The sequence below is a fragment of the Micropterus salmoides genome, unplaced genomic scaffold (assembly GCF_014851395.1).
Source record: "Micropterus salmoides isolate LMB-PRFRI ecotype aquatic unplaced genomic scaffold, ASM1485139v1 Ms_hic_scaffold_9, whole genome shotgun sequence".
Classification (NCBI taxonomy): domain Eukaryota; kingdom Metazoa; phylum Chordata; class Actinopteri; order Centrarchiformes; family Centrarchidae; genus Micropterus; species Micropterus salmoides.
The window spans coordinates 22,007,737-22,032,892 of NW_024044681.1; the positions used below are offsets into that span (position 1 = coordinate 22,007,737).

General features: G+C 41.5%; 2 protein-coding genes across 4 annotated transcripts; one reads left to right on the forward strand and one right to left on the reverse strand.

The window, feature by feature from the left end:
- The first annotated feature begins 899 nt into the window (after window positions 1–899).
- Window positions 900–4,002, forward strand: exosc8 (exosome component 8). Its single transcript, XM_038708505.1, has 11 exons — window positions 900–953; window positions 1,424–1,460; window positions 1,577–1,640; window positions 1,752–1,825; window positions 1,926–1,971; window positions 2,250–2,355; window positions 2,456–2,501; window positions 2,592–2,688; window positions 2,958–3,078; window positions 3,159–3,265; window positions 3,776–4,002. Exons 1-11 carry the CDS (start codon window positions 937–939, stop codon window positions 3,892–3,894), a joined length of 834 nt encoding a protein of 277 aa, XP_038564433.1. The 5' UTR covers window positions 900–936; the 3' UTR covers window positions 3,895–4,002.
- supt20 (SPT20 homolog, SAGA complex component) lies at window positions 3,912–23,312 on the reverse strand. 3 transcript variants are annotated; one of them, XM_038708503.1, is made up of 24 exons: window positions 23,208–23,312; window positions 22,598–22,693; window positions 22,410–22,445; window positions 22,131–22,256; window positions 21,398–21,524; window positions 21,181–21,284; window positions 20,743–20,859; window positions 20,515–20,568; window positions 20,064–20,203; window positions 19,718–19,874; window positions 19,270–19,326; window positions 19,060–19,137; window positions 18,111–18,280; window positions 17,986–18,018; window positions 14,420–14,531; window positions 13,944–14,049; window positions 12,689–12,844; window positions 11,900–12,212; window positions 11,702–11,814; window positions 11,032–11,087; window positions 10,526–10,636; window positions 9,833–9,923; window positions 7,581–7,669; window positions 3,912–4,911 (listed from the first exon to the last, which is right to left on the reverse strand). In XM_038708503.1, the coding sequence occupies exons 2-24, from the start codon at window positions 22,598–22,600 to the stop codon at window positions 4,765–4,767; spliced, it is 2,496 nt and encodes an 831-aa protein (XP_038564431.1). In that variant the 5' UTR covers window positions 22,601–22,693; window positions 23,208–23,312; the 3' UTR covers window positions 3,912–4,764. The 3 variants fall into 3 exon arrangements, with proteins under 3 accessions (XP_038564431.1, XP_038564430.1, XP_038564432.1); XM_038708502.1 differs by having other exon boundaries at window positions 11,702–11,817; window positions 23,208–23,311; XM_038708504.1 differs by lacking the exon at window positions 7,581–7,669 and having other exon boundaries at window positions 11,702–11,817; window positions 23,208–23,310.
- Window positions 23,313–25,156: the final 1,844 nt, after the last annotated feature.

Here is a 25,156-nt window from a genome sequence, read left to right on the forward strand (position 1 = left end):
CATCAGTTTGAGGCAAGACAACACCGAGCAGCCCCGTGACAGCCTGCAGCCACGCGCACACTGCCATCTAGTGGACAAGGGTGGGAATAAGTGCAAGAACTCAACGGTGATTAATAATGTTAGTGAGGTCTTCTTCGTATTATACAGGCTAACTATGAACTATAATAAAATAGAGACAACGTATTACACCTTGATAGATGAAACATAATGATTTTAAACCCAAATTGCGGAATTAAATGTTCGCATTCTCATCAATCAGATCCACAACATCACTGTCATACAACTGCTCCATAACTGCTTTATCCAAATATTTTGGACAATGAATAAATTGTTTGAATTGTTATTTTAGGTAGGTTAGTATTGATTTGTTTTTAACAAATTATTTATATGTACAAAGCCATTCAAATAACAAATGATGAGGAATATGTTGGGTTTTCAAGACCGTTCGCATTTTATGGGTAAAACAAAATGTGGCAAAATAAGAAGAACATACCTTCTGTCAATATTATTTTATTTGATAAAAGGAACAATGCGTCTCTTTTGTGTAAGTGAACCTAAGTTCCACATCGATCCAAAAAAAAGTTCACATTTATACATACTTGCTAATGAATAATTACTAATTGCTGAAGCGTTATAAAACCTGATGGCATTGCATTATACAGTACAGTAATAAGTATATTTCAGCAATTGGGATGCCAAGAAAATATAATATTTTGGTGCCATACAAAACTGATTGATTCTTAAACTAGATATATAGGCTATACCATACGAAATTAATTAATTAATATTAATAAATAAGAAACTATCGTAAAGGAGTCTGCCTGTAGAAACTGGAAAAATTACGTAGGAGTTTATCTCATATTTGATCCCCGGCATATTCACTCCTATCGGCTACCGTAGTATGTACCCTAAACCCACGTGGTTAACCAAAACATCATGGCGGCTGGGTTCAAGTAAGAGTTATTGGACTGTAGCTATTACACCGAAAATAATACGTTTTGTGTGTTTTATTCTCAGCCATGAAATAAATACATAAGTAGCGTCAGATTAGATATGACCATTGACGGCTTTTAGAAACGTAAAGGATTCGCATGGATACCTTAAACAGCACTTCAGTCAGATCTGTCGTAGAGTTGTGTCCTGTTCTGCTCATCAGTGCTGTACTTGATATGTTTTGTTTACTTAAGCCTGACTGCTGAATAGTTAGCTAGGACACATCAGAAGCACTAACTAGCCAATTTAATGAGGAATTTCTCGCTGTCCTGTTGTCATTGTCATTGTCACATAACTTAGCCGGGTTCTGACTTACAGGAGAATAAGTAGTTCTGTCTCTGCAGCCTAAATATATTTAGGTGTATCAGTCTCTGTAAGCCAATAACTATCTACCCCTGACTTCATTCCGTGCAAACTTGTACACTTGCAGGACTGCTGAGCCCCTGGAGTACCACAGGAGCTTTCTGGTCAGTCATGAAAACAGTTCACATTCAGCCCAAAGCTGACTGGTTGTGATTCCCTGCCTATTACTCATGTCAGCGTCAGCAGTTAAAAATAATCATCCAACATTCAAACTTTTCAGAAAGAAAACTGTCGACCTGATGGACGGGAGCTGTCAGAATTCAGACCCACAACAGTGAACATAGGTGAGACACAGCACTAATTCTTATTCACAGATTTATCTGTATAAAAATGTATCACTGTGTTTGTCTTTAGTCCACACGGGCTCATTTTCTCTGTCTGACTGCTCTGTTCAGGGTCCATATCCACAGCAGATGGCTCGGCCCTGGTGAAGGTTGGAAACACCACGGTCATCTGTGGGATCAAAGCGGTAAATGATCATAAACACAGTAGTTCAGAAAACCTTATTTAACTGAACTCCGACCAGGTAAACAAACGTTCACTCATTTCTTGTGTTTCTTAATCTACAGGAGCTGACAAACCCTACAGTGGAGGCACCTGGTAAAGGTTATATCGGTAAGTACAGTGCAAAGGTGCCCCTAATCAATATGTTCTGTGTTTGGTCAGGTATAGAAGTCTGGAATAAAAATTGGATAATTGTAATATTTTATATACATATAGTGAAATCTCAGAATTGACAATTTCCAATCATTTTCACCTTGTGTGCCTCAACTTGAGTAGATAGTATATTCAAAGTATTACTACTTATACTAGTATACTTCTGTGATACAGCAGCTAATGGGGGTCCAAATAAATAAACACACACTGACTGCAGCACTTCGTGTCCTTGTTAGTGCCCAACGTGGACCTGCCGCCTCTGTGTTCCTCTCGGTTTCGGCCAGGCCCTCCTGGAGAACAGGCACAGGCTGCCAGCCAGTTTGTCGCCGATGTAATTGAAAGGTGTGACAGGCTTTAATACACACATTCTGTTTTGTTTTAATTTCTCAGCAGCGTCGGATGTGTCTTAACTCTCTTAATTTTTTTTATGTGGGGATTGCAGCTCTGAAGTGATACAAACAGAGGACTTGTGTGTTGACAGAGGAAAGGTAAATCCAGAATAATCCCTCATACATTGCTGTTAAGTTGTGATTGTTGGGTTGGGTCACTGGTCCTGATTCTGCTGATTCTGGTTGCAGCTCTGCTGGGTGCTCTACTGTGACATGATATGTCTGGACTATGATGGGAACCTGTTGGATGCTTGTATCATTGCCCTGCTGGCTGCCCTGAAGAACAGTATGTGCTGTAAAAACATAAACGGTTTCACTGTAAATGTAACTCTTCTTTAACTTTTTAACTGTATGTATAGTATTTTTCTCATTATCAGTAATTTCGTATTTCTGTTTATTGCAGTATACTAAGTCTCATGCACATAACTATCTTACATAACTCTCCCGCTTTTAATGAACTAATTCTTTATGGCCTTGGCCTCAAAGAGATCTTTTTCATAAAATGCTTTATTAGTAAATTAATAAAAAATAATACAGTTGCCCTGTTCCCCACAGCACAACTCCCAGAGGTCACCGTCAGCACGGAGATGTGTACACCAGAGGTGAATTTAGAAAAGAGACGAGGGCTGCATATCCACAAACATCCAGTCGGCGCCTCTTTTTGTGTCTTCGATGAGTAAGTGAACGAAATGGCAATATTCAGTGTACGTTAAGTGTGAGGTGCATCTTTTGTAATCCGGCCTGCTCCCTGTGCAGCTCCATAATGATTGTAGACCCCACAGCCGAGGAGGAGAGTCTGTCGACCGCTCAGCTCACTGTGGTGACAGATGAGGAAGATAGGCTCTGCGCTGTACACAAACCAGGTCGGAAACAGTTTGTAATGATTTGCCTCTCCCTTTGTAGCTAATACTCTGTGTGAATCCTCATTAAGAACTTACCATTTTCAAAACTGCTGACAAAGCTGATCTACTCTTTTGTTAAACACAAAGGTTGTATTTCGAGTTCTAAAATTAGACAAGTTAATCTTGTTATGCAGCTCAGCATTATTTTTAGTGAATATGAAAAGAAACTCTAAATCAGAGGTTAAATAGCAGCTAATACACATTAAAAAGCTGCTATTTTATTTAAACAGAACCATATTACTGATGTTTTACCTCAACTGAAAATCAGTGTAGACAGCATCATTTAGCTGAATCTAGCTTTAAGATCTGAGTAAAGTGGGACAAAGTCGACCTATGCTGCTCCAGCATTAAGTCCTGGAGCTCCTGCAGAATGCGGGCAGGTAAACATATCGTATAAACTGTTCTATGAGGTTGAATGTTAAAAAACAATCAAACATACAACCCTACTAACAATCTTTCCTTCTGGCTCAGGTGGGACATCACTGTCTGGAGAGAAGCTGCAGGAGTGCATCAGCAGAGCAAGAGTGCGACAGAGAGAGATCCAGAAACTCGTTAACAAAGTCATACATAGTGTGAAGACAGCAAAATAAAGAGCCTCAAACATTGCTTTTTTATCTAAAAGCTGTATTTTCCACTGTCAATATATATTCTTTTTTTAATAACAATAAAACTGCTGACAAAGACTGCTTAAAAAATTATTTCTCAGTGTCCAGAAATGTCTCACACGCACACACACACACACTGTTGATGTCTCGTAAGAATTACGCTCATGGCTCCTGAACTCATTAAAAGGAAATGCCTTTTCAAAATGTGCTGTACAAAAGCAGGTACACCGTCTTGCATGTTGATCTTGAGTCCCCGGGTTGAGCCCTGTGCCGAGAGAAGAAAGACTTCCAACAGACTGAGAGGTAGAGAGCTGCCCCCAGGCACTGCTCCAAGATCAGATTTGCATTTTCACATGTAATGGTTCTACGGAGGATTTGGTGTCAATAAGCTCAGCTGGGATCCGTGCTTAAAGGGCAGTTTCTACCGCGGTCAACCAAGCAGAGGCAGGCTCATGAGGAATCCTCGGAGAATGTGCATTCATGATCCTCTCAGTCCACTGGGCCCCCACCCCAACATAGAGAAAACTCTTCCTGAAGGAGGCCGTGTGTTATTGTGAAAGCCCGCTACCTATGAGAACCATCCTTTTAGGTTTCATCTCAAAAAATATCACGGTTCTTTAAGTGTAGGGCTCCCTGTTCTAAAAAACCTCTATGGTGGACACAGTTTTGGTTCTCCAAAACATCTGACAACCATTACATACAAATATGTCAGCTAGAAAAAGACACAGAAAAGAAAAAAGTTTTTTTTCTGTCTGCAGTCTCCACAGTGAGGCAGACAAAATACACAGTATGGATCATTCACGTCCTTGTGTGGCTGGGGGTAGGGTTGTTTTTTTTTAGTGTGATTTTAGTCTGTCACGACTTAGGCAGGGGCTGTGGCACGCTCCTCTTCCTCTTACTTCTTGGTTGGCTGGCGGTATGTTGCCGTGGCACTCCCACCTGAGGAGCTGCTGCTCCCATAGCCATTTGCTGCTGCTGCATTTGGTGCTGCAAGAATTGCAACTGTCAAGTTCAGAAGAAGAAAGATGAGAAACAAAACAATATTAGTGTGTTACTACAAGCAAACTAATGCATGTTTTTTTGTCAGCGGATCTAAAAAGGTATGTGTGTAAGCATCTGCACGGTTAAAAACATTCACTGGCACCAGTGTTCAGCAGACTCCCTCACTGAAACTGGAATCAAATTATATCTTAGATTATCAGCAGAACGCTTCGGGTCATATAACATGTATACGTGGCACTGGTTAGTGAAGCGGAGCTAAAGCCTGGTACGACATACAGGGGGAGTGTGCAGAGAAACACAGAAGAGTGGTTAATGGGTTGCAGAGGGGAGGGAGAAGAAGAAAGAGATACAGATTGGAGGTCAGGTCGGGGTGTGTTGGGGAGTGAGGCAGGATACAGTGAAGCAGCACCAGTGGCATCTTCGAGACACAAATTATTGGCTGTGATCCTGGCACAAACAGACATGCAGCTTTAGCAACTTTCTGCTTGGAGTAAGTCAGCAACTTCAACTGGGTGAAAAAAAACAAGATCTTTTAACACCTTTACCATTCATGCTTACAGTTTAACAGCCTATCATCTGTAACCTCCCACGATGCAGTCAGCAACATTTCAACAGTGTGTGCCCCATGACAATATTTCAGATCCTGCCGCTAAATGCTTTGTAAGAACATGCCTCCCAGTGTGACACGCTGTTAGTTTCTGGCATTGGAAGTGTCACAAGCTGTGGTGTGTGTGTGTGTGTGTGTGTGTGTGTGTGTGTGGTGTGGGGGGGGGGGGGGGGGGGGGGGGGGTCGCTGAGAGTACTGGGACTGCTGCTGTGATCTTTGTCAAACAACATATTAACCAAACATACAACACAAGATGGAGTGAATGGTGTGGATCTACAACAGAGGAAAAAATGATCCCACAAGGCTTTTGAAGGAAATCAGACCCAGGGTGGTACAGTTAAACTATTCATAAGTACAAAAAAAAAGTACAAAGAATATCTTCTGTTTAAGATTTTTTCACATGTTTAAAGCCCAACATGTATTCTTATTCTTTGACATACAGTATACAAATTAAATCCTTTAAAAGTGTACCCCGGTCTGATTAAAAAATACTTAAAGAGGTGGTATTATGCTCATTTTCAGGGTTCAAAATGTTAATTAGGGGTTGTAACAGAACAGGTTTACATGGTTTAATTAAAAAAAAAAAACACCATATTTTTCCTCATACTGCACATTGCTGCAGCTCCTCTTTTCACTTTTGCTGTACGCTCCGCTCTTGAGCTACATCTTACTTGTACAAAATCTTTGTTGGGAGTTGCACATGCGCAGTTCCCAGGTAAGGACTACTCGCCGATCAGAAGCAGAGAAGGGTGGGTCGTAAGAAACAAGGTAGTGTGATCCAAATCAAAGCCGCTTCAGACTGCGACCGTAACCTAGCAGATGGTGTAAGTTATTACCAGTTCACAACATCATTGTTCCTCATCTTACTATCAGGACTAAACGTTTAACTGTTGACGATCTATGCTGCCTTGCCGAAAAAATGATACCAAAGCGCAAATCGATAGACTCGACTCTACTCGGCCCTGCTCCGTTTTCCACTTCAGGTAGTCCCCAGAGATAGTACGTTGCTTTTCGTCATAGTCACAGCTTTCTCTTTTTTAAGTTAAAATGTTTCAACATTACTCAGAATGTGTGTTTTCCTCTGCCATTGTTGCTGCAGCGGTCTGTGTGACGGCAGGAGCAGAGGGCTCTGTGAGGGGGTGGCTGGCCGGCCTCACACGCTCCTCCCGAGGGTTGGCACAGGCTTCCCCCGCAGCCACTTGCGGAGCTCCTCAACTCCAAAAATATTCAAGCACATTTTTGTTCTGCCTTCAATTCTCGTAAAACTGTCAATATTCGAAATCTACACAGCTGATTTCTCACCTCAAAACTTCTCAGAAGTGGATTTAGTGATGAAATTCCATACGAAAACAGTAAAATATAAAACTTTCTGTTGCTGGCCTCTGTCTGGCGCACGCAATGATGATGCAGTGAATAGTGAATATTCTCTCTGACCAGTCAGCAGTCTGTCTGTTTTCAGTTACATTTTAGTATCCCTCAGCTCGCTTGAAACCTCAAGGGAGGTCAGGTGATACGAAAAAAGTACCTGGAAGCAGGTACAGGTACAACATTTCTACAATGGAAAACCAAACAAAGGCGAGTCGAGCCAAAGGGCCTCCGCTCAGACTAGCTTGGTTTGAGGGCGTGCCTGACCCCGCTAGCCGCTTGGCAAGCTTTATGAGGCGTTTTCATTGTGAAGTCACAAGTAAAGGAAGTGAAGGGCTGGACTACAAACGAGCTGTTTTCAACAGTTTGCGGTTCAGAGCAGAGCTTTCTGTGGGAGATGGGAACTCCCTTTGGGCTGGACTTTTTCACTTTGCAAACCTGTTACATGCACAAAAAAGATATATACTCAATAAAGGAGAGGGAAAAAGCACAATACCACCTCTTTAAAATACTAAGAAATTCTTGTCTTTTTTAGACTTTAATACAGAGCATTAAGTTAATTTACCTTATTCCCTGTTTATAGTGTAGCACAACACAAACCTGCCTGCTAAATAAAGGCATGGAGAGTTGGCTGATGTAGTGTCAAAGTCCTACAAACATGTATATGTGTATATAGATGTTAAAGTTGCTGTATTACTTGGATCTGTGGCTGGTGCTGCTGCTGAAGCCTTGGAGAAGGCAGCGGGGGCCCAGACCCGTCCAGCCCACAGCCCAACTGGGACAGCACTAAGGGGGGTGGGAGGGAGAGAGGGGAGCCCCAGAGGGAAGGATCAGACGGCAAGAGGGAGAGAAGCAGAAGAAGGAATGGAATGAAGTATGAAGAGAGAACATGCACATACAGGCAAAAGGGGGACATTGACGAGTGGTTTCAGTGGTGTACACACACACACACACACACACACACACACACACACACACACACAGACACACAGACACAGACACACAGACACAAAAAAGAGAGGACATTGCAGGGAGGCCGACAGCATGTGGATTAGGGCCAAACAGCATGAGTGGGGTGGAAAGGTGTGAGTAAGCAGGCAAGTTCAGAAGGACAGGAAAACAGTGCAGGAGGGAAAGAAATAAGGGTGGGGTAAAAAACAACAGAGGAAAACTAGAATTACCGCCCCGCGGGTGTATGCCTCCGCCAACCAGTCAAGTTGCAGTTTACATCCATGTCTGTGTCTCATAACATATGTATGTATGCATATATGTAATACGTGGAAGGAATTGAATAAAAAGATATAAAGTAGGGCCCTATGATTTCCACGATGTGCAAAACAAAAAAAGCTACATCTGGTCAAGCTTTGTAAACAAGGAGGAGTGTTGGCTAGGGGAGAGTGGCCACCATCAGACCTACTTATTACTGTTTGAGCAGCATAGAGGCTGACCTACATAAGATCTGTGGGAAGAAGTAGTCGGTAGTCAAGTAATAGCCTATTTAATAGGGGACAATTCACAATCCATATATTGCAAGGATGGTTCCCTATTAAATGGTATTATAGTATTTAAATATCCTGCTGTTGCAGTGCATTTATTATGAACAAAAAATAAAATACAGAATTCAGAACAATTTTACTGGAAAACACGGAATCTGGGAAAAAATAAATAAAAATGTAAACGGATATCAAAGGGCCCTTTAAAAGTGTTTTTTTTTTGGCTAAATGGAATTTATCACTATAGTGATGATACATACTTATATATGTATGATTCCAATGAATATACATTGTTGAACTGATTCATGAAGGTTTATTATAGATCTTTTGGCTAAACAGATACACGTGTACTTGATTACTATGTCAAGGCGGATTCTCATAAAGAGTAACTAGACAAAATGTGGTTCTTCTGTTTTCTCCTGGCTGTTTAGATGTGAAGCCTCTCTATGAGCTGTAGGTGAAACTCACTCACTCACAGGATCACGGTTAGCTAGGCGCACTCCAGTACATCGCTTGCGACCACATGATTCCAATGACGCTCGAAACTCAGAATGAGGCAGGAAGTGAAAGTCAGAATGGATGAGATGGAGGAAAGCCTGTAATGTGCTAGTTATTGTGCACTCATTGTGTCGTCCCAGTCATTAGTGCGTGAAATCTGGAATTCATTCTTAAATTATCACTAAAAACCTATTTTGATGTCCCAATGACCTCAAAATGAAGTCAAAAGTGTCACCTATTCAGTGTCGAAGAGATATTTCACAGTCTCCCCTTCGGTTCCTGATTTATGGTGTTGAATAGTGACCAAAAATTCTGTTGTCACAGTGAAATTTGACTTTTCACATTCTGGGTAAAAAATGTTCCTGTTAAACATCTACGTGAAATTTTGTCATAATTACAACAAATTTTTACATTTACCTCAATTTTTGATTTATGGCCAGAAATGTGTTTTGTGATGTCACAGTGACCTCAAGTGAACATAATATTCTAATTAGTTCACCATTGAGTTCAAGTGAACGTTTTTTCCCAAATTCCCAAAATTCCCTCAGATATTGCATTCACGAGAACGGTACCCACGGATGAACAGACAACCCAAAAATATTACGCCTTGGCCACGGCTGTCGCCAGCGCGGAGGCATAATAAAAAAAAAAAGAGAGAATATAGCAGAGAAGAAGGGAAAGTTAAGACTCTCCTGTCAGTTGTTACATGCTCCATTGAGAGGAACAATGTCTAACTACATTACAATGATCAAGTTTAGTTACATACTATGAGTCATAATGTACAGTAATTACAAGAATGAATACATTAGTAAATGTTGTCTTATTAGTACTAGTTAGTGGCATGGTGTCAGTTTGTTTTTAACAGGTTATGGTTAAGGGACTGAACAAGGAGAAATGTTTTGGAGAAATCTGTGTGTGTTTAATGTGTACTTGTACGTCTGTGTGTGTGTGGTCATACCTGCGGCCTGTGGAGACATGAAGCCTCCCACTCCCAGGTTGATGACTGCGGTTTGCTGGTTTCCTAAACTTTGATCTGACCCCTGGTCACCCTGCAGCAAAAATCAAAGGTAACACAAGACAGTGAGGTCATCACACACAACGGCCACCCACACCTGCTTACAGCCTCTCTTACAGCATTTTCTTGAATATGTCAGTATCATCTCAGGATTCTGGGCTTTTGTCCATGAAGAGGCTCTCCGCAGCTGAGATGAAGTCATTCCACAGATTTTCCATAATAATAATCATAACAATAAATTAGATTCATATAGCGTTTTTCTAAATACTCAAAGAAGCTTTACAGTGGGAAAGATAAAAGTAATTGGTTAAAATATGAAAAAAAAGGGTATGTGGGGGATGGGGGGGGATCGGGGAAGGAAGTTAACTTGGGAATGCAGTCTTTTTGAGAGCCTGTTTGAAAGACGGCACGTTGTTAACCTGTCGAATGTGCCTGGGGAGGGTGTTCCAGGGGGAGGGTGCAGCGACTGAACCAGGTCACAATTTGCAATAATGTAATAAAATTGTTGCTGTCCCAACTACTAATGAAGGAATAATCTAATCATTTTAACATGTTTCTTTTGAATGTGTGTGTGTGTGTGTGTGTGTGTGTGTGTGTGTGTGTGTGTGTGTGCCTGCAAATATGACTGTGTCTCACCGTCTCGCCCTGCTGTTGAGGGCTGGAGGTGGCTGACTGACTCTGCTGTGGGGAGAACTGAGACAGCTGCTGCTGCTGCAGAGAGTTAAAGATGAGAGGACCGGTGGGGATCTGGAGATGCAAAACACAAACACACACCAACAAACAAAAAGCAGAGGGAGTAATAGACAGGGAGATAAGGATGAAAGAGGGAAAGGAATGATGCACATGTAGGCAAAAAGGGACAAGAGCAGACGGAAAACGGGAGAATGAACACAGCAATCAAATAACACACAGTAACTAGACCATTACCACTATCAGAATATCAGAAGTAGAACAACTTGATGCAGGGTGTTCACTACATGGCATATGCAGTGACATGCAGGTAAAAAGAAGTGTGAGGAAAGTGTGAGCTGCGCAGTATATTCACAGACAGCTCAATGCAATTCCAGGTTCAGGACAAGTCAAACAAATACTTTCGTGCATGCTACTAACAGTGCTACAGACTAAGTGATGCAGAGTCATACCTGCAGTAGGTTCAGTGGTCTCAACCCAGCACTGCTGTTCAGGCCAAAAGGACTTCCTGGAACACAAATCAGAGTTTGGATTGCTTTTACTGGATTTGAACATGCATTAATATTGAATTGTATTAAAACAACAGACACTGTACATTGTAAACCTCCTGTGTTGCAATTTACTATTATGGCTTTCTGTTGATTTCATGTAAATATCTTTTTTACACCTCTGGTTCCAGTTGCACATCCAGCCAGTCAAGGAAGGTGGACTTCTCTTTGAACTGCTTCTTCCAAGGTTTCTTCCAATTTATCACTTTATGCAATATGATTTTTTTGAGTTTTCCCTGGGTTGGGTCTGAAAGTTTTGAGGGCCTGTAAAACCTTATGATACACTGTATCTTATACAGGGCTAAAAGGATAAAGTCCCTTATGTATAAAGTCACTTGTTTGATTGCTGGAGCAGCAAGTGTGTGATCTACCCTCTCAAAATGTCCTCGAACAACACAGTGAATCCTCATTTCTTCATGGTTAGCTGCAAATTGCTGATTGTTCTGCAGGATCGTGTTTGGTAAAATTGGGTCCAAACATTTCTTTCCTCTACAGTGAGGTCAGAGGTCAGGGTTAGCATCCCTGGTGCTGGTATTCGCTATTTTACTTAAGGACCAGGTTGGAAATCTCTTACCTGTCTGTGCTGTTGACTGCATGGTGGGCATCAGCCCTCCAGGTGGCAGGATTCCACTCAGGTTAAGGCCTGTACCCAGCATGGGGTTGGAGCCACTCATCAATGTCTGAGGACTGCTATACAAACAGTAAAGGATTGTCATGAAAGGTGACGGTGACCAGCAGGTGACAGTGTGGCATCAGACATCTGTTTTCTTACCAGACGGAGCTGACCACGTTGATGAAATTGAGCCCAGCCGGATTGGCCATGACCTGCGACGAGGTGGTTCCCGTGGTTATGGACGTACCCATGGTGGGCAAGGGAATGGTCATGACAGGCAGGGGCTGGCTTAGAGCAAGTTGCTGCTGGGTGAAGGGAGTGAGGAGGGCGGGCTGCGACTGACTCGGAACCATGGGAGGATCTGAAGGGGTAGGGGTCAGCGAGAGGGGAGCCGAGAGGGAGTCGGCAGGGTGCGGAGTCGAGCACGGCGTGTTGGTGGGTGTGGGTGTGGATGGCTTGGGGGTCCCCGATCCTTAAATGGGTCAAAACATACAAAACAATTAAAAAGAGGAAAGAGCTTTGTAAGGAAGAGCTTTACATTACAAAATTATACTTTTGTTATGCATATTTGCAACAATGGCTACTTAGCTAACTGAAAGCTAATCTTCCTGAATAGCTGACTCTAAGTCAGGAGGCTTTTGTCATTTCTAAACATCACCGCCTTTTCTGACAATGTGCATAGCAGATGGTTTGTCCGAATACATAATACTATAGGGAAAAGCTCTTGTGTATTGATGCAATATTCCGTGTGGTTGTCAAGTTTCTGATATGTCCATATGTGTGTTTTATGCTTTTTTTGTGCTCTTCCCTTCTTCTTAAGACTTGGAACCAAGTCAAATAATCCTTGTTCCAGATCTGGAAATCTTGGGAGGCTCGAGAAGAGCTGATCTAAGATGTTCCAGTGAAACAAATTCAGTTCAACAGTTATATAACCTTTGCTTTACTCACGCTGTGTGGAGCCCATGGGGGAGAGGGAGGCAGGTGAAAGCAGGCCCATCTGGCCCAGCTCCATAGAGTGCTTCCTGTTCAGAGACTGGCTTTTGGCTGGAGGGGGCGTAGGACACTTGAGTAGACCACTGGTGGTTTGTGAACTATATGGATTACCTGATGAAATAGTAAGAGTGGACATATTTACTGCACCCTTTCTATAATCATAAACAGGAAGTGTTGAATAGAACTGGATCCATCCTCGTTAGGAGGCAATTTTACACTGAGCCTGTCACATGGAATATTACTTTATAACCATACAACTTTTATATTTAGGAACTCTATAGTCTCATCTAAGTTGGTATTTGTGCATTTTGTGCTCCACGCTCAACTGAAACAGTTACACAATAAATACCGCTTGCCACTAGGTGTGACACTTATCCTTTACCCAATCCTTCCTCTGTACGTAACTTCAATATCACCCAGCAGTCTTAATGCTACCCGTAGTTGCCATTTAAGGTTTGTTTGCACCTTTTTTCCACCAATCTGTCTTGTCTACTTTGGTTTGTGATTTTCTACAATTTCCAGAATTCCCTTCAACTAACCCAACATGAAAGCCTGTGAATTTTATTTGTTCAATTTCAATTTTGTTTGTTCAGTTGTTGTTTTTTCAATTTCAAAATATTTAATTACCACAGATAGCAACAGGGGGTAAATCGTCTAACTTTAGGGCGCTTTCACACCTGTAGTTCGGTTCATTTGGTGCGGACCAAGTGAAAAAAATTATACACTGTTGCATTTTAGTTCTGGCCCGGTTCATGTTCACACTGCAGAGAAGAGAAGTAACCATGACGTTACACAGACTTACAGGTAGCTTGTTGATTGGACAACTTTGGCGACCCACGGACCCTGGGTCAGGTCACATCTCTGCTATCATTAAATCCTGAGGTTGGTTCATTTGCTTTCACACCACAAGCGAACCGCACCAGAGTTCGTTTGAAAGCGCACCGAGACCACCTATTCAAGCAGGTCTCGGTACGCTTGTTTGGCCCGCTTTTGGTGCACACCCGAGTGCGATTGCTGCATTCTCACCTGCCCAAACGAACCGCACCAAGGGGAAAAACGAACTCTAATGCGATTCAACCAAACTAAATAAGGCAGGTGTGAAAGCACCCTTACACAAATAAGGCTATTTACCCCTTTGTCCATTCTTTCTGTATGGTTTCTACCACACATCTCTCAGGAATCATCACGGTATGAATCATCACAGACCTACCTGAGGAGCTGCTGCCTGATCCTGAAGGCAGTTTGATGGGAGGGGGTCGGTGCTTCACCCCTTTTCCCAAAACAGATGTCTGGACGATCGGAGAAATACCATCGCCCTGCAGATGACAAGATTACATTTAACCCAGGTTGTTAGCCACAGTGCATCACAACAGTAACACAAATGCGCTTTTCTCATCAGTGGCGACTGCAAATCACAACAGCAGTCAATCTTAACTCTGAGTGCTCTTTAGACTTAATATACTTCAAAAATAGAATATGTATTATTATTCTAAAGATCAAAAGAAATCTAATCCTTGTTTCATCATCAACAACAAAAATATATCATAAGGTAAGATGAAGCCCCCCATGTCAAATGAATCAGTTGCAACAAAGCAGAGGTGTCAGTTCTTTTCAATCTCTAATCAAATGTACATTCCACTAACCTGGAGCAACCTCAAACTTTTTCCTCCATCCAATATTACTTACTTCATCTTTGCTGGGGGAGGGAGGCCCCTGTACCACGCTGCCTGAGTTATGGGACATCTTGACCTGACACTTCACATCTCTCTCATACACTCCTTTGTACTGTGTAAGAAACCTATGAAACAGACAGAACACAAAATGTATACCATGCACTCCAACAGCATATCCCTAAAAACTGTCATATATATATATACACACACACACACACACACACACACATATATATACATATATGCCGGTCATATAATTAGAATTAGAAAAAGTTGATCTATTTCAGTAATTCCATTCAAAAAGTGAAATTATATTCATTCATTACACACAAATGTTTAGTTCATTTAATTGTGATGATTAAAACTGACAACTAATGAAAATCCCAAATTCAGTATCTCTGAAAATTAGAATATTACTTAAGACCAATACAAAAAAAGGATTTTTAGAAATGTTGGCCAACTGAAAAGTATGAACATGAAAAGTATGAGCATGTACAGCACTCAATACTTAGTTGGGGCTCCTTTTGCCTGAATTACTGCAGCAATGCGGCGTGGCATGGAGTCGATCAGTCTGTGGCACTGCTCAGGTGTTATGAGAGCCCAGGTTGCTCTGATAGTGGCCTTCAGTTCTTCAGCATTGTTGGGTCTGGCGTATCGCATCTTCCTCTTCACAATACCCCACAGATATTCTATAGGGTTAAGGTCAGGCCAGTTTGCTGGCCAATTAAGAACCGGGATACCATGGTCCTTAAACCAGGTACTGGTAGCTTTGGCACTGTGTGCAGGTGCCAAGTCCTGTTGGAAAATGAAATCTGCATCTCCATAAAGTTGGTCAGCAGCAGGAAGCATGAAGTGCTCTAAAACTTCCTGGTAGATGGCTGCATTGACCTTGGACCTTAGAAAACACAGTGGACCAACACCAGCAGATGACATGGCACCCCAAACCATCACTGACTGTGGAAACTTTACACTGGACTTCAAGCAACGTGGATTCTGTGCCTCTCCTCTCTTCCTCCAGACTCTGGGACCTTGATTTCCAAAGGAAATGCAAAATTTACTTTCATCAGAGAACATAACTTTGGACCACTCAGCAGCAGTCCAGTCCTTTTTGTCTTTAGTCCAGGCGAGACGCTTCTGACGCTGTGTCTTGTTCAAGAGTGGCTTGACACAAGGAATGCGACAGCTGAAACCCATGCCTTGCATACGTCTGTGCGTGGTGGTTCTTGAAGCACTGACTCCAGCTGCAGTCCACTCTTTGTGAATCTCCCCCACATTTTTGAATAGGTTTCGTTTCACAATCCTCTCCAGGGTGCGCTTATCCCTATTGCTTGTACACTTTTTTCTACCACATCTTTTCCTTCCCTTCGCCTCTCTATTAATGTGCTTGGACACAGAGCTCTGTGAACAAGCGCCTCCATGCTCTGGACACTACGCTGACAGACACAGCAAACCTTCTTGCCACAGCTCGCATTGATGTGCCATCCTGGATGAGCCGCACTACCTGAGCCACTTGTGTGGGTTGTAGACTCCGTCTCATGCTACCACTAGAGTAAAAGCACCGCCAACATTCAAAAGTGACCAAAATATCAGCCAGGAAGCATAGGAACTGAGAAGTGGTCTGTGGTCAACACCTGCAGAACCACTCCTTTATTGGGGGTGTCTTGCTAATTGCCTATTATTTCCACCGGTTTTCTATTCCATTTGCAAATAGCATGTGAAATTGATTGTCAATCAGTGTTGCTTCCTAAGTGAACAGTTTGATTTCACAGGAGTGTGATTGACTTGGAGTTACATTGTGTTGTTTAAGTGTTCCCTCTATGTTTTTGAGCTGTGTGTGTGTGTGTACACACACACACACACACACACACAGTGGGTACGGAAAGTATTCAGACCCCTTTAAATTTTTCACACTTTGTTTCATTGCAGCCATTTTCCAAAAATCAAAAAAAGTTCATTTTATTTCTCAGTAATGTACACTCAGCACCCCATCTTGACAGAAAAAAAAACAGAAATGTAGAAATTTTTGCAAATTTATTAAAAAAGAAAAACTGAAATATCACATGGTCATAAGTATTCAGACCCTTTGCTCAGTATTTAGTAGAAGCACCCTTTTGATCTAATACAGCCATGAGTCGTTTTGGGAAAGATGCAACAAGTTTTTCACATCTGGATTTGGGTATCCTCTGCCATTCCTCCTTGCAGATCCTCTCCAGTTCTGTCAGGTTGGATGGTAAACGTTGGTGGACAGCCATTTTCAGGTCTCTCAGAGATGCTCAATTGGGTTTAAGTCAGGGCTCTGGCTGGGCCATTCAAGAACAGCCACGGAGTTGTTGTGAAGCCACTCCTTCGTTATTTTAGCGGTGTGCTTAGGGTCATTGTCTTGTTGGAAGGTAAACCTTCGGCCCAGTCTGAGGTCCAGAGCACTCTGGAAAAGGTTTTCGTCCAGGATATCCCTGTACTTGGCCGCATTCATCTTTCCCTCGATTGCAACCAGTCGTCCTGTCCCTGCAGCTGAAAAACACCCCACAGCATGATGCTGCCACCACCATGCTTCACTGTTGAGACTGTATTGGACAGGTGATGAGCAGTGCCTGGTGTTCTCCACACATACCGCTTAGAATTAAGGCCAAAAAGTTCTATCTTGGTCTCATCAGACCAGAGGATCTTATTTATGACCATCTTGGAGTCCTTCAGGTGTTTTTTAGCAAACTCCATGCGGGCTTTCATGTGTCTTGCACTGAGGAGAGGCTTCCGTCGGGCCACTCTGCCATAAAGCCCCGACTGGTGGATTGCTGCAGTGATGGTTGACTTACTACAACTTTCTCCCATCTCCCGACTGCATCTCTGGAGCTCAGCCACAGTGACCTTTGGGTTCTTCTTTACCTCTCTCACCAAGGCTCTTCTCCCCCGATAGCTCAGTTTGGCCGGACGGCCAGCTCTAGGAAGGGTTCTGGTCGTCCCAAACGTCTTCCATTTGAGGATTATGGAGGCCACTGTGCTCTTAGGAACCTTAAGTGCAGCAGAAATTTTTTTGTAACCTTGGCCAGATCTGTGCCTTGCCACAATTCTGTCTCTGAGCTCTTCAGGCAGTTCCTTTGACCTCATGATTCTCATTTGCTCTGACATGCACTGTGAGCTGTAAGGTCTTATATAGACAGGTGTGTGGCTTTCCTAATCAAGTCCAATCAGTATAATCAAACACAGCTGGACTCAAATGAAGGTGTAGAACCATCTCAAGGATGATCAGAAGAAATAGACAGCACCTGAGTTAAATATGAGTGTCACGGCAAAGGGTCTGAATACTTATGACCATGTGATATTTCAGTTTTTCTTTTTTAATAAATTTGCAAAAATTTCTACATTTCTGTTTTTTTCTGTCAAGATGGGGTGCTGAGTGTACATTACTGAGAAATAAAATGAACTTTTTTGATTTTTGGAAAATGGCTGCAATGAAACAAAGAGTGAAAAATTTAAAGGGGTCTGAATACTTTCCGTACCCACTGTATATTCACACACACACACACACACAGTATATATGACGCGATCGGATTCTCAGTAAAAGCAAATATGGTGACTCACCGGTCCGCATCTATCTTTGAACCTATAAGGAAGCTGTGGATGAGACAAAAACAGAAAAAGTGAATTCAGAGTGGGATTTCAGTTTCAGCCATGCATACTGAATTTGTCTCAGTGACTGTCCTTACGTGGGATGTATGAGTTTTAGGTCTGCGCTGTCCTCCTCGGCTTTTGGTTCTTTAGCACAGTAGATCTTCCCATACACCAGCGGGTCTCCCATCGACTGAAAGATAGACACCTTGGTCCTCTGGGCTTGGCCCCCCACTTCGCACTCAAAAGTGTAGTCATCTATAACTTCCTGTGTAAACAAAGTGGGCAGAAACAACTGAATAAAAGAGGTCTGTATGACATTGCATAATAAAGCTCAGTGGTGTCGTGTTTTCGCTGTTTAACGAGCAAAAAAGGGGTTTTGGTTCCTGTGATGAGAGAAATGTTCAGAACTGTGGTGACTTGGCACATGACAGATGTTGGAAAACATATTCCTGGTTTCCAGGAATATTTTTCACGCTATCGAACATGACTAAGACAGTGTGAGAAAAGGCAGAGGAGGACAGGAAAAGAAAGGCAGGGGTAAATTGTAAGCACACAGATAAAGGTGAACTATCGTTTAATGTGCGGTTACAAATATTAAGGTTCACTTTCACAGCTGGCCTTGCCTTGTGATCTTTTCTGTCCATCACTACCTGTTTTGGGGCCAAGTATTCAGGAAATATTACCTTTCTTCTCACCGACATTCATAACGGATTAAGTATGTTGGGAAATATGTGAAAAAGAGTACAGCACCATTTATAGAGAACATTGCCTCTAACACGGTCTAACTGCAGTCCAGTATGTTCTTTTTTTGGAGATCTCTTTCCTTCACACATTTTCTCAGTGTTTACACTAAACAAAATGTTTATTTTATTTTGTTTTCTTATGATGTCTTACATAATTACAGGGTAGATTTATTTATCATTTTACAAGGGTTTACAAGGTTGTAAACAAGATAAATACACAGAACTACTCCCTGCTTTTTGCAGCAAACAGCCATCATTGATCTGTACCCTCAGAGAGCGTTAATGCTGCTGTCACACTTACCTCAGCAGGCCAGATCACAGTAGTGGGCTGAGAGTCTTCCAGCTGCAGAGACTTCTCAACCACAGCGTACTTTTCCACCTAAAGCAACACATAAACAAATCCATTTGCTTTCTTATGCCCCGCATTATAACTATGTGTTGAGTGGGTTTTAAGTAGTGTTGGCTCAAGTGTTTAAGTGACAGTGTTGTAGAGGAGCAGTGAGCTACTTACATCAATTTCCTTCGGTACAGTTAGTTGGCAGTTGCTCTGCTTCCACATGTCAACACACTGCAGCCGTGAGGCCAGGACGACAGCAGCAGCGAAAAACAAAAAGAGGGTAAAAGCGAAAACAAGTGAGAGAGCGCTATGACAGCATGCACTGACCTATGCTGAAGCAGGTTAAGAGATTTTCCTCAACAGTAAATATCAGCTTGTTTTCACCTATTATTTTAGCAACTCCCTTACGGAAATTAGATTTCAACATGGCTGAACACAATTGTGGGAAGCGACACATCCTGTGTCATTTCAATGTGATTAGTGTAGTGTCAGGTGGGTGGACACATTAATCATATGGAAAAGGTTCTAACAAATAGTAAACAGTCTCAGTCAACTTTATCTTGTCTGCTTCTGTAAACAGTGTATACATGTTTGTCAAATCGTGGGTATGTTGATTACTTACATTTCCGATCTTTGAGATCTTCAGGTCTATGACAGGAGCAGGTTTCCTCTCCTTCCTCCTCTGTAGGTAGTCATAGAGTCGTAGCTGGGGTGGCATGGGCAGATGGGACAGCTCCTGCTGCCTGTTTAATGCAGCTCGAGAGTGCCTCTTGAAACACCTACGAAGCCCAAACGTGTCTTTAAATGATCAAGGCATAAAATCGATGATTCTTTTTACAATCACAGCGCTTTCATTTTCCCATCTTCCATCAAAAAGAAAAAAAAACATTAAAAAATCAGAATTTCCCCCACTGGTATGACTGAATTTAAAAAGAGCTAACACCAACCCCAGAGAGTGTTTTCAGTACCGTTTCATGGAGCGAGTGTTCATTTTCTGTTTGTTGTAGAGCAGGCGATTGGCTGTGCAGGTGACAGAAATGGAGGGGTCCAGGCACAGAGGTTCAGCTGTGGCCAAAATCAACTGACTCTCCAGCTGTAATTTGTCATCCTAAAGCAGAGGAAAACAGATGCTACAGAAAACATCTGTGCAGTGTGCTGATGCTAAGTAGCTAAGAACATTTTTATTAGCTAAGGCAATGTAGATACACTTCACTTGACAAAAAATGAACTTACTAAAAACATTTAATATCCTTTTTAATTTGCTGCAAAAAAAGTACAGTATCTAAGTCTACTGTACGTGAATAGACACAACAGAGTGTTTCAGGCTGTGTTGAATGAGAATGTGTGAATTAATGGGGGAAAAAAGGGCAAATCAATATTCTTTGGTTTCTCATTGAGATAGTAAACATGACACTTTACCTGTGTCCACTTGTGGTGGTCACTGGTCATGGCATGGACATCACAGATCAGAGTCTGTGGGGAAAAAATACAGTTATAAACAAGTCAGCATTATTAAGTTAAAGACCAACTTTAAGTTAATACTCTTTTCACTCATTCCAGGTCAAATCGCACTTGCTGAAATAGTAATATTTGAGTATTTTTTTGGCCTGCATGACAGAGGTTCTCCCAAGTATTCCATTGGTTTACCTGCATGGTTGGCCGCAGAAGGACGTGTCTGCTCTGATAGGTAGGCATCTTGGTATTACCAGACTGCCTGTAGTCTCTCACCTCTACTATTACACAGCCACAGTGGAAGATGTTCACCTGAGACACATAGCACATGGCGGATGTCAAGCAGAACAGATTAACAGATGTTAATAAAAAAGGGAGATTATTAAGCAAGAAGCAATAAGAAACTATTATAAGATATAAAGAATAGAAACCCTGAATAGCCCTGGTCTCTATACATTTAAGAAATAAATATGAAGAATGTCTAAAGCCTTTCATTAAGCTTTACAAAACCTGCACTACTGTAACCCCACATTCAAATCATTTTTAAGTTACATGTATTGTAACATGTAATGTGTACTAAATCATTTATCCACATTTGTAAAAATTTGTGTATGTGCATATACACATACACACCTGTGATTTCTCCAACAGATCCACCAAAATAGGAGGCAGCTCCTCTGCATCCAGGTACTCCAGCAGTTCCCCTTCTTCATATGGCAGACGGATAGTTTCAGAATCTAGAAAGCAACACAAACATGAATGTTACAGATGAGACGATTGTGGTACACCATTGAAAAAAAACACAACTGGATGGACTTATTATGGTATTTGTTGAATGGTCTTCTCTTACCAGATCCATTTTTTCCCCTGAGCATTAAAGAATAGCCTTCATTCCCAGGGTACAGGTTGACCACCAGACATGATACAGACTCCTGAGATACCAGCTTCTCCAGCAGATTCACATTTCTCCTCAAATTCTGCAGAAAGACACCAAATAAAAAACATACATAAGAGGTAAATCTCCATATTAGCAATAGAAATCTCACGAGGTGAGAATGCCAACTCTATGAGAGAAAAGTATTTTATTGCTTTCCACCCACATTTGCCCTGAGTTAAAGCTGTTAAGTTTTCTTTTGGAAAAGGATATTAACCAACTTTGTCATAGACACAGACTGCCATTGCCAAATTAATATATATCAGAAATTATTACTTTTAAGACTTTTAAGTGGATGTGGACCCTGGGTTAATTAAACATCAATTTTACCAATGCTTTAGACAATATTACTTAATAAATACATCTAGACCACTTAATAAACAGTAAATAAAACAGGAGCTAACTTGAACACTCAGTTCTGAACCCAAGAGTTAGAAAAAGAAAAAAAAAATTAAAAATAAAAGCTGTGTTACAAAATTTTCCCATTACTTATATGTAACTTCTTGCTTCTCTTGCTTTGATACACTTCATTATCAACATAGTTCAAAAATCACATTTTCTCATTTCCTACAGACTGGAATGAGAAAGATTGTAACACATGCCCATAATTACTTGGTCATAAGTGAGATTCAAGTTGCATAATACAAACCTTCAACTCTGGCTCTTTCTCACATTCCTCCATGTACAGCTCATAGAGCTTCTGATACAAACTCTTCCTCCCGCCAGATGAAATTCTTCTTTTGGCTGGTCGTTGTCGAGCACTTTCAACAATGTACTAACATTAACAGATAACACACTGCATTAATGAATGATGGGACAGATGGTGCCTCTGCATAGTGCATGTAATGAGCACACAGGAATAAATGTGAGTAAAAGCTATCCATTTCTCTTTTAAACAAACAAAGGAGACTGAAATAACAGCTTTTACCTCGGCTCGATCCAATGCATATTCCAAAACTTGTTGCTTTAGGGAATAAGAGCAAGATGAAACAGATAAGGCACAATGGGAACTCCCAAACTGTTAGAGAATAGAACAAGCTGTGCAAGTCCTGGTGAAGGGTTATCTGGGATGCGTGAACATGGAGAGATAAATGACCTGAAAGAGATTAAACTCACCATTGTGGTCCACCGCCAGCTGCAAGGCAAGTGACGGTAGACGATGCTGTCCTTTCTGCCCCACACTGTCACCTTCCTAGAGTGACCATTCACACCCTGCACAGCAACACAGCAGACGTATTGCACGCAGCACGGCGTACACAAACGCAGATGATAGAGAAATGAACACAGATAACGTTACACTTGGTGTGGAAGGCAGGTTATTAAGACAGCACCGATGCCAGATAGCCTGGCTGGCAGTCAGTCAGATGCCACATACAAACAGCTAAGAAGACTGACGAGCGAATTTGTTTCACCTTAAGTTGATTTATCCCATATTTTACATACTCCAGCAAAGTAACGTTAAATACATGCGCACTATGTCTCAGAGTCGATGCAACGGGGTAACTCAGGTTAGTGAACTCTGATGACTGTGAGCCCAGTCAAGAGAGTGGCTGAATAGCAACAAGCTCGCTGATGCCTGGCCGTTAAGGCTAACATGGCTAACGTTAGCAGGCTAGCCCGTTCCTGCTGGGCAAGCTCTAAGTTACTAGCTACGCTAACGATGTTACGTCGTCTGAGACACAGCCCGACAAAGCGACGTCAATCTCAACGAACAGGATGGACTTGCCTGCTAGGTTGCATAGCGGTCGTGTGTAGCTCCAATGCGAGAAAACGAAATAAAATTGAAATATCAGTGTCTTCATTGAAAAAAAGTCGGAGCAGCAGCCATTTTCTTCCAGTGTGACAACAACAGCTAAACTTCCGGTTTGGTGAGCGGTGGGCGGAGCCACTGTAGGCGCCCACTTCACAAGTTCACAACCTTCAACCTGTGTTTACAACTATGGGTTACAACTGAAGCATGACACATACCTGACAAATGGAGACAACTTTTTGTACACTTTCACTGTCAGATGCGTGGTTTAGCCTCTTTCTCAGGCAGAATGTGCGCATTTCTATAGAATGCTCAGGTGTTTTGCTTAGATATAGTTTTTAACCCAGCATTTTACCCTTAAATAAAAAACAAGTTAACCATTTAGTGTTATCTTAAATTATAATAGATATGTTCAGTTTAAAAATATAACGACAAACAACAAAGTAACTAAACAATACAAAACACTTAATAGTGCTTAGTAATGGGGAATGAACTCTTGATCACAATGCTGGATTACCAAGTGAGCCTGTGACAGCTTCAAGTTTACTGTGTGTCAACTAGTTAATTGAATTGAATTGAATGTTTTTTTGGGAATGTGCACCACTAAAGCACCATAACAGTTGGCAATGAGAAGAGTGGGTTCTGCTTTATTATCCTATGTTGAGGCCCTGTCCGTGTTTCAAAATATTTTCAGGACCTTTATCTCTAAACTTTACACTTATGTTGCAGATTTATAAAATAATGTCTTTAATCATATTACCACACAGCAAATCTGGGGACAGGTAGTATTTCAGTATAGAAAAACTGTAGACTGTTTTTCTTTACTATAAAGAGAGCAGGGGGAAATGGGGATTAACGGGGGCACATCGGAGGACATAGCAGAGTAATCTGGTCATGCTTGACCTTAACACGCAAAGCTTCATCCGAAGCTTTAATCAATACTTCCACTCTTTGAAAGCAAGGACCTTCCAGTGGTCTTATGTCATTTGTCCTTGGGTCTATGCAAAAGCTCGTTTGTTTAGTGTTTGACATGCTACCTGGTTTTACTGTTGACCATAAACAAACTGCCCAAGGTAATTAATTTAGATTATAGCCTGGTTATCAGAATATGAATAGTGATTAATATACAAATAATGAGGGGCTAATTGGACTGCTGACCCCAAATTAGTCATAGCCTACTGTTGGCTTTAGTGTAGAGTTAAAGTTAACTATCTGAAGGGGTCAATGAATAAAATAAATTACAAATAAATAAAATAAAATAAATAAACACATTTTGGCAGGAAACGTCAGAAGGAAGGTGGCAAAGAATGGAGGGGGGTTGGAAACAAGTAACCCAGGAGAGAGCAGTGATAGCTATATCTAAAAGTAACAGATTGTAACAATATGTTGTTACAATCTTTTACTTTTTTTTCAGTCTGTACGCTGAGTTTTGAAAGATAATAGCAAGAAGGTTGAAATCCCATAATTGTACAGTAGGGGGAAGAACAGGATAGCAGATTCATTAGGCTGAATGCCACAGTCCAGCAGTCCAACAGCAGCAACATAAAGGACAACTAGATTCAGTATATTTGTAAGATTTTAAAATTTTTAAGATTTTAAGATTTTTAAGATTTTCAAATTTTCACGTGCAAATATAGCGGTGACAAAATGTTGTGCCTGTAATGTGTACAACAGACATTTACAGCATCAATACAGAATCAAACAAGTCAACAGAAAAGGGATAAGATACTGTAAGCGCGTGTATTTCACAGAAATGTATTGTGCATGTACCGTTATTGGTTTAAGCATCAGTGAGCCATTCTGTTTTTTTCCTTTGACTGTCTGTCTTAGAAAGTCTTCTTTCAACATCAGTGTCTCAACAGTATAAGTTATTCTTTTATGAGGGCAGAAAGGTTCTGGGTGGGGCTCAGTTAGGACCAGTCCTC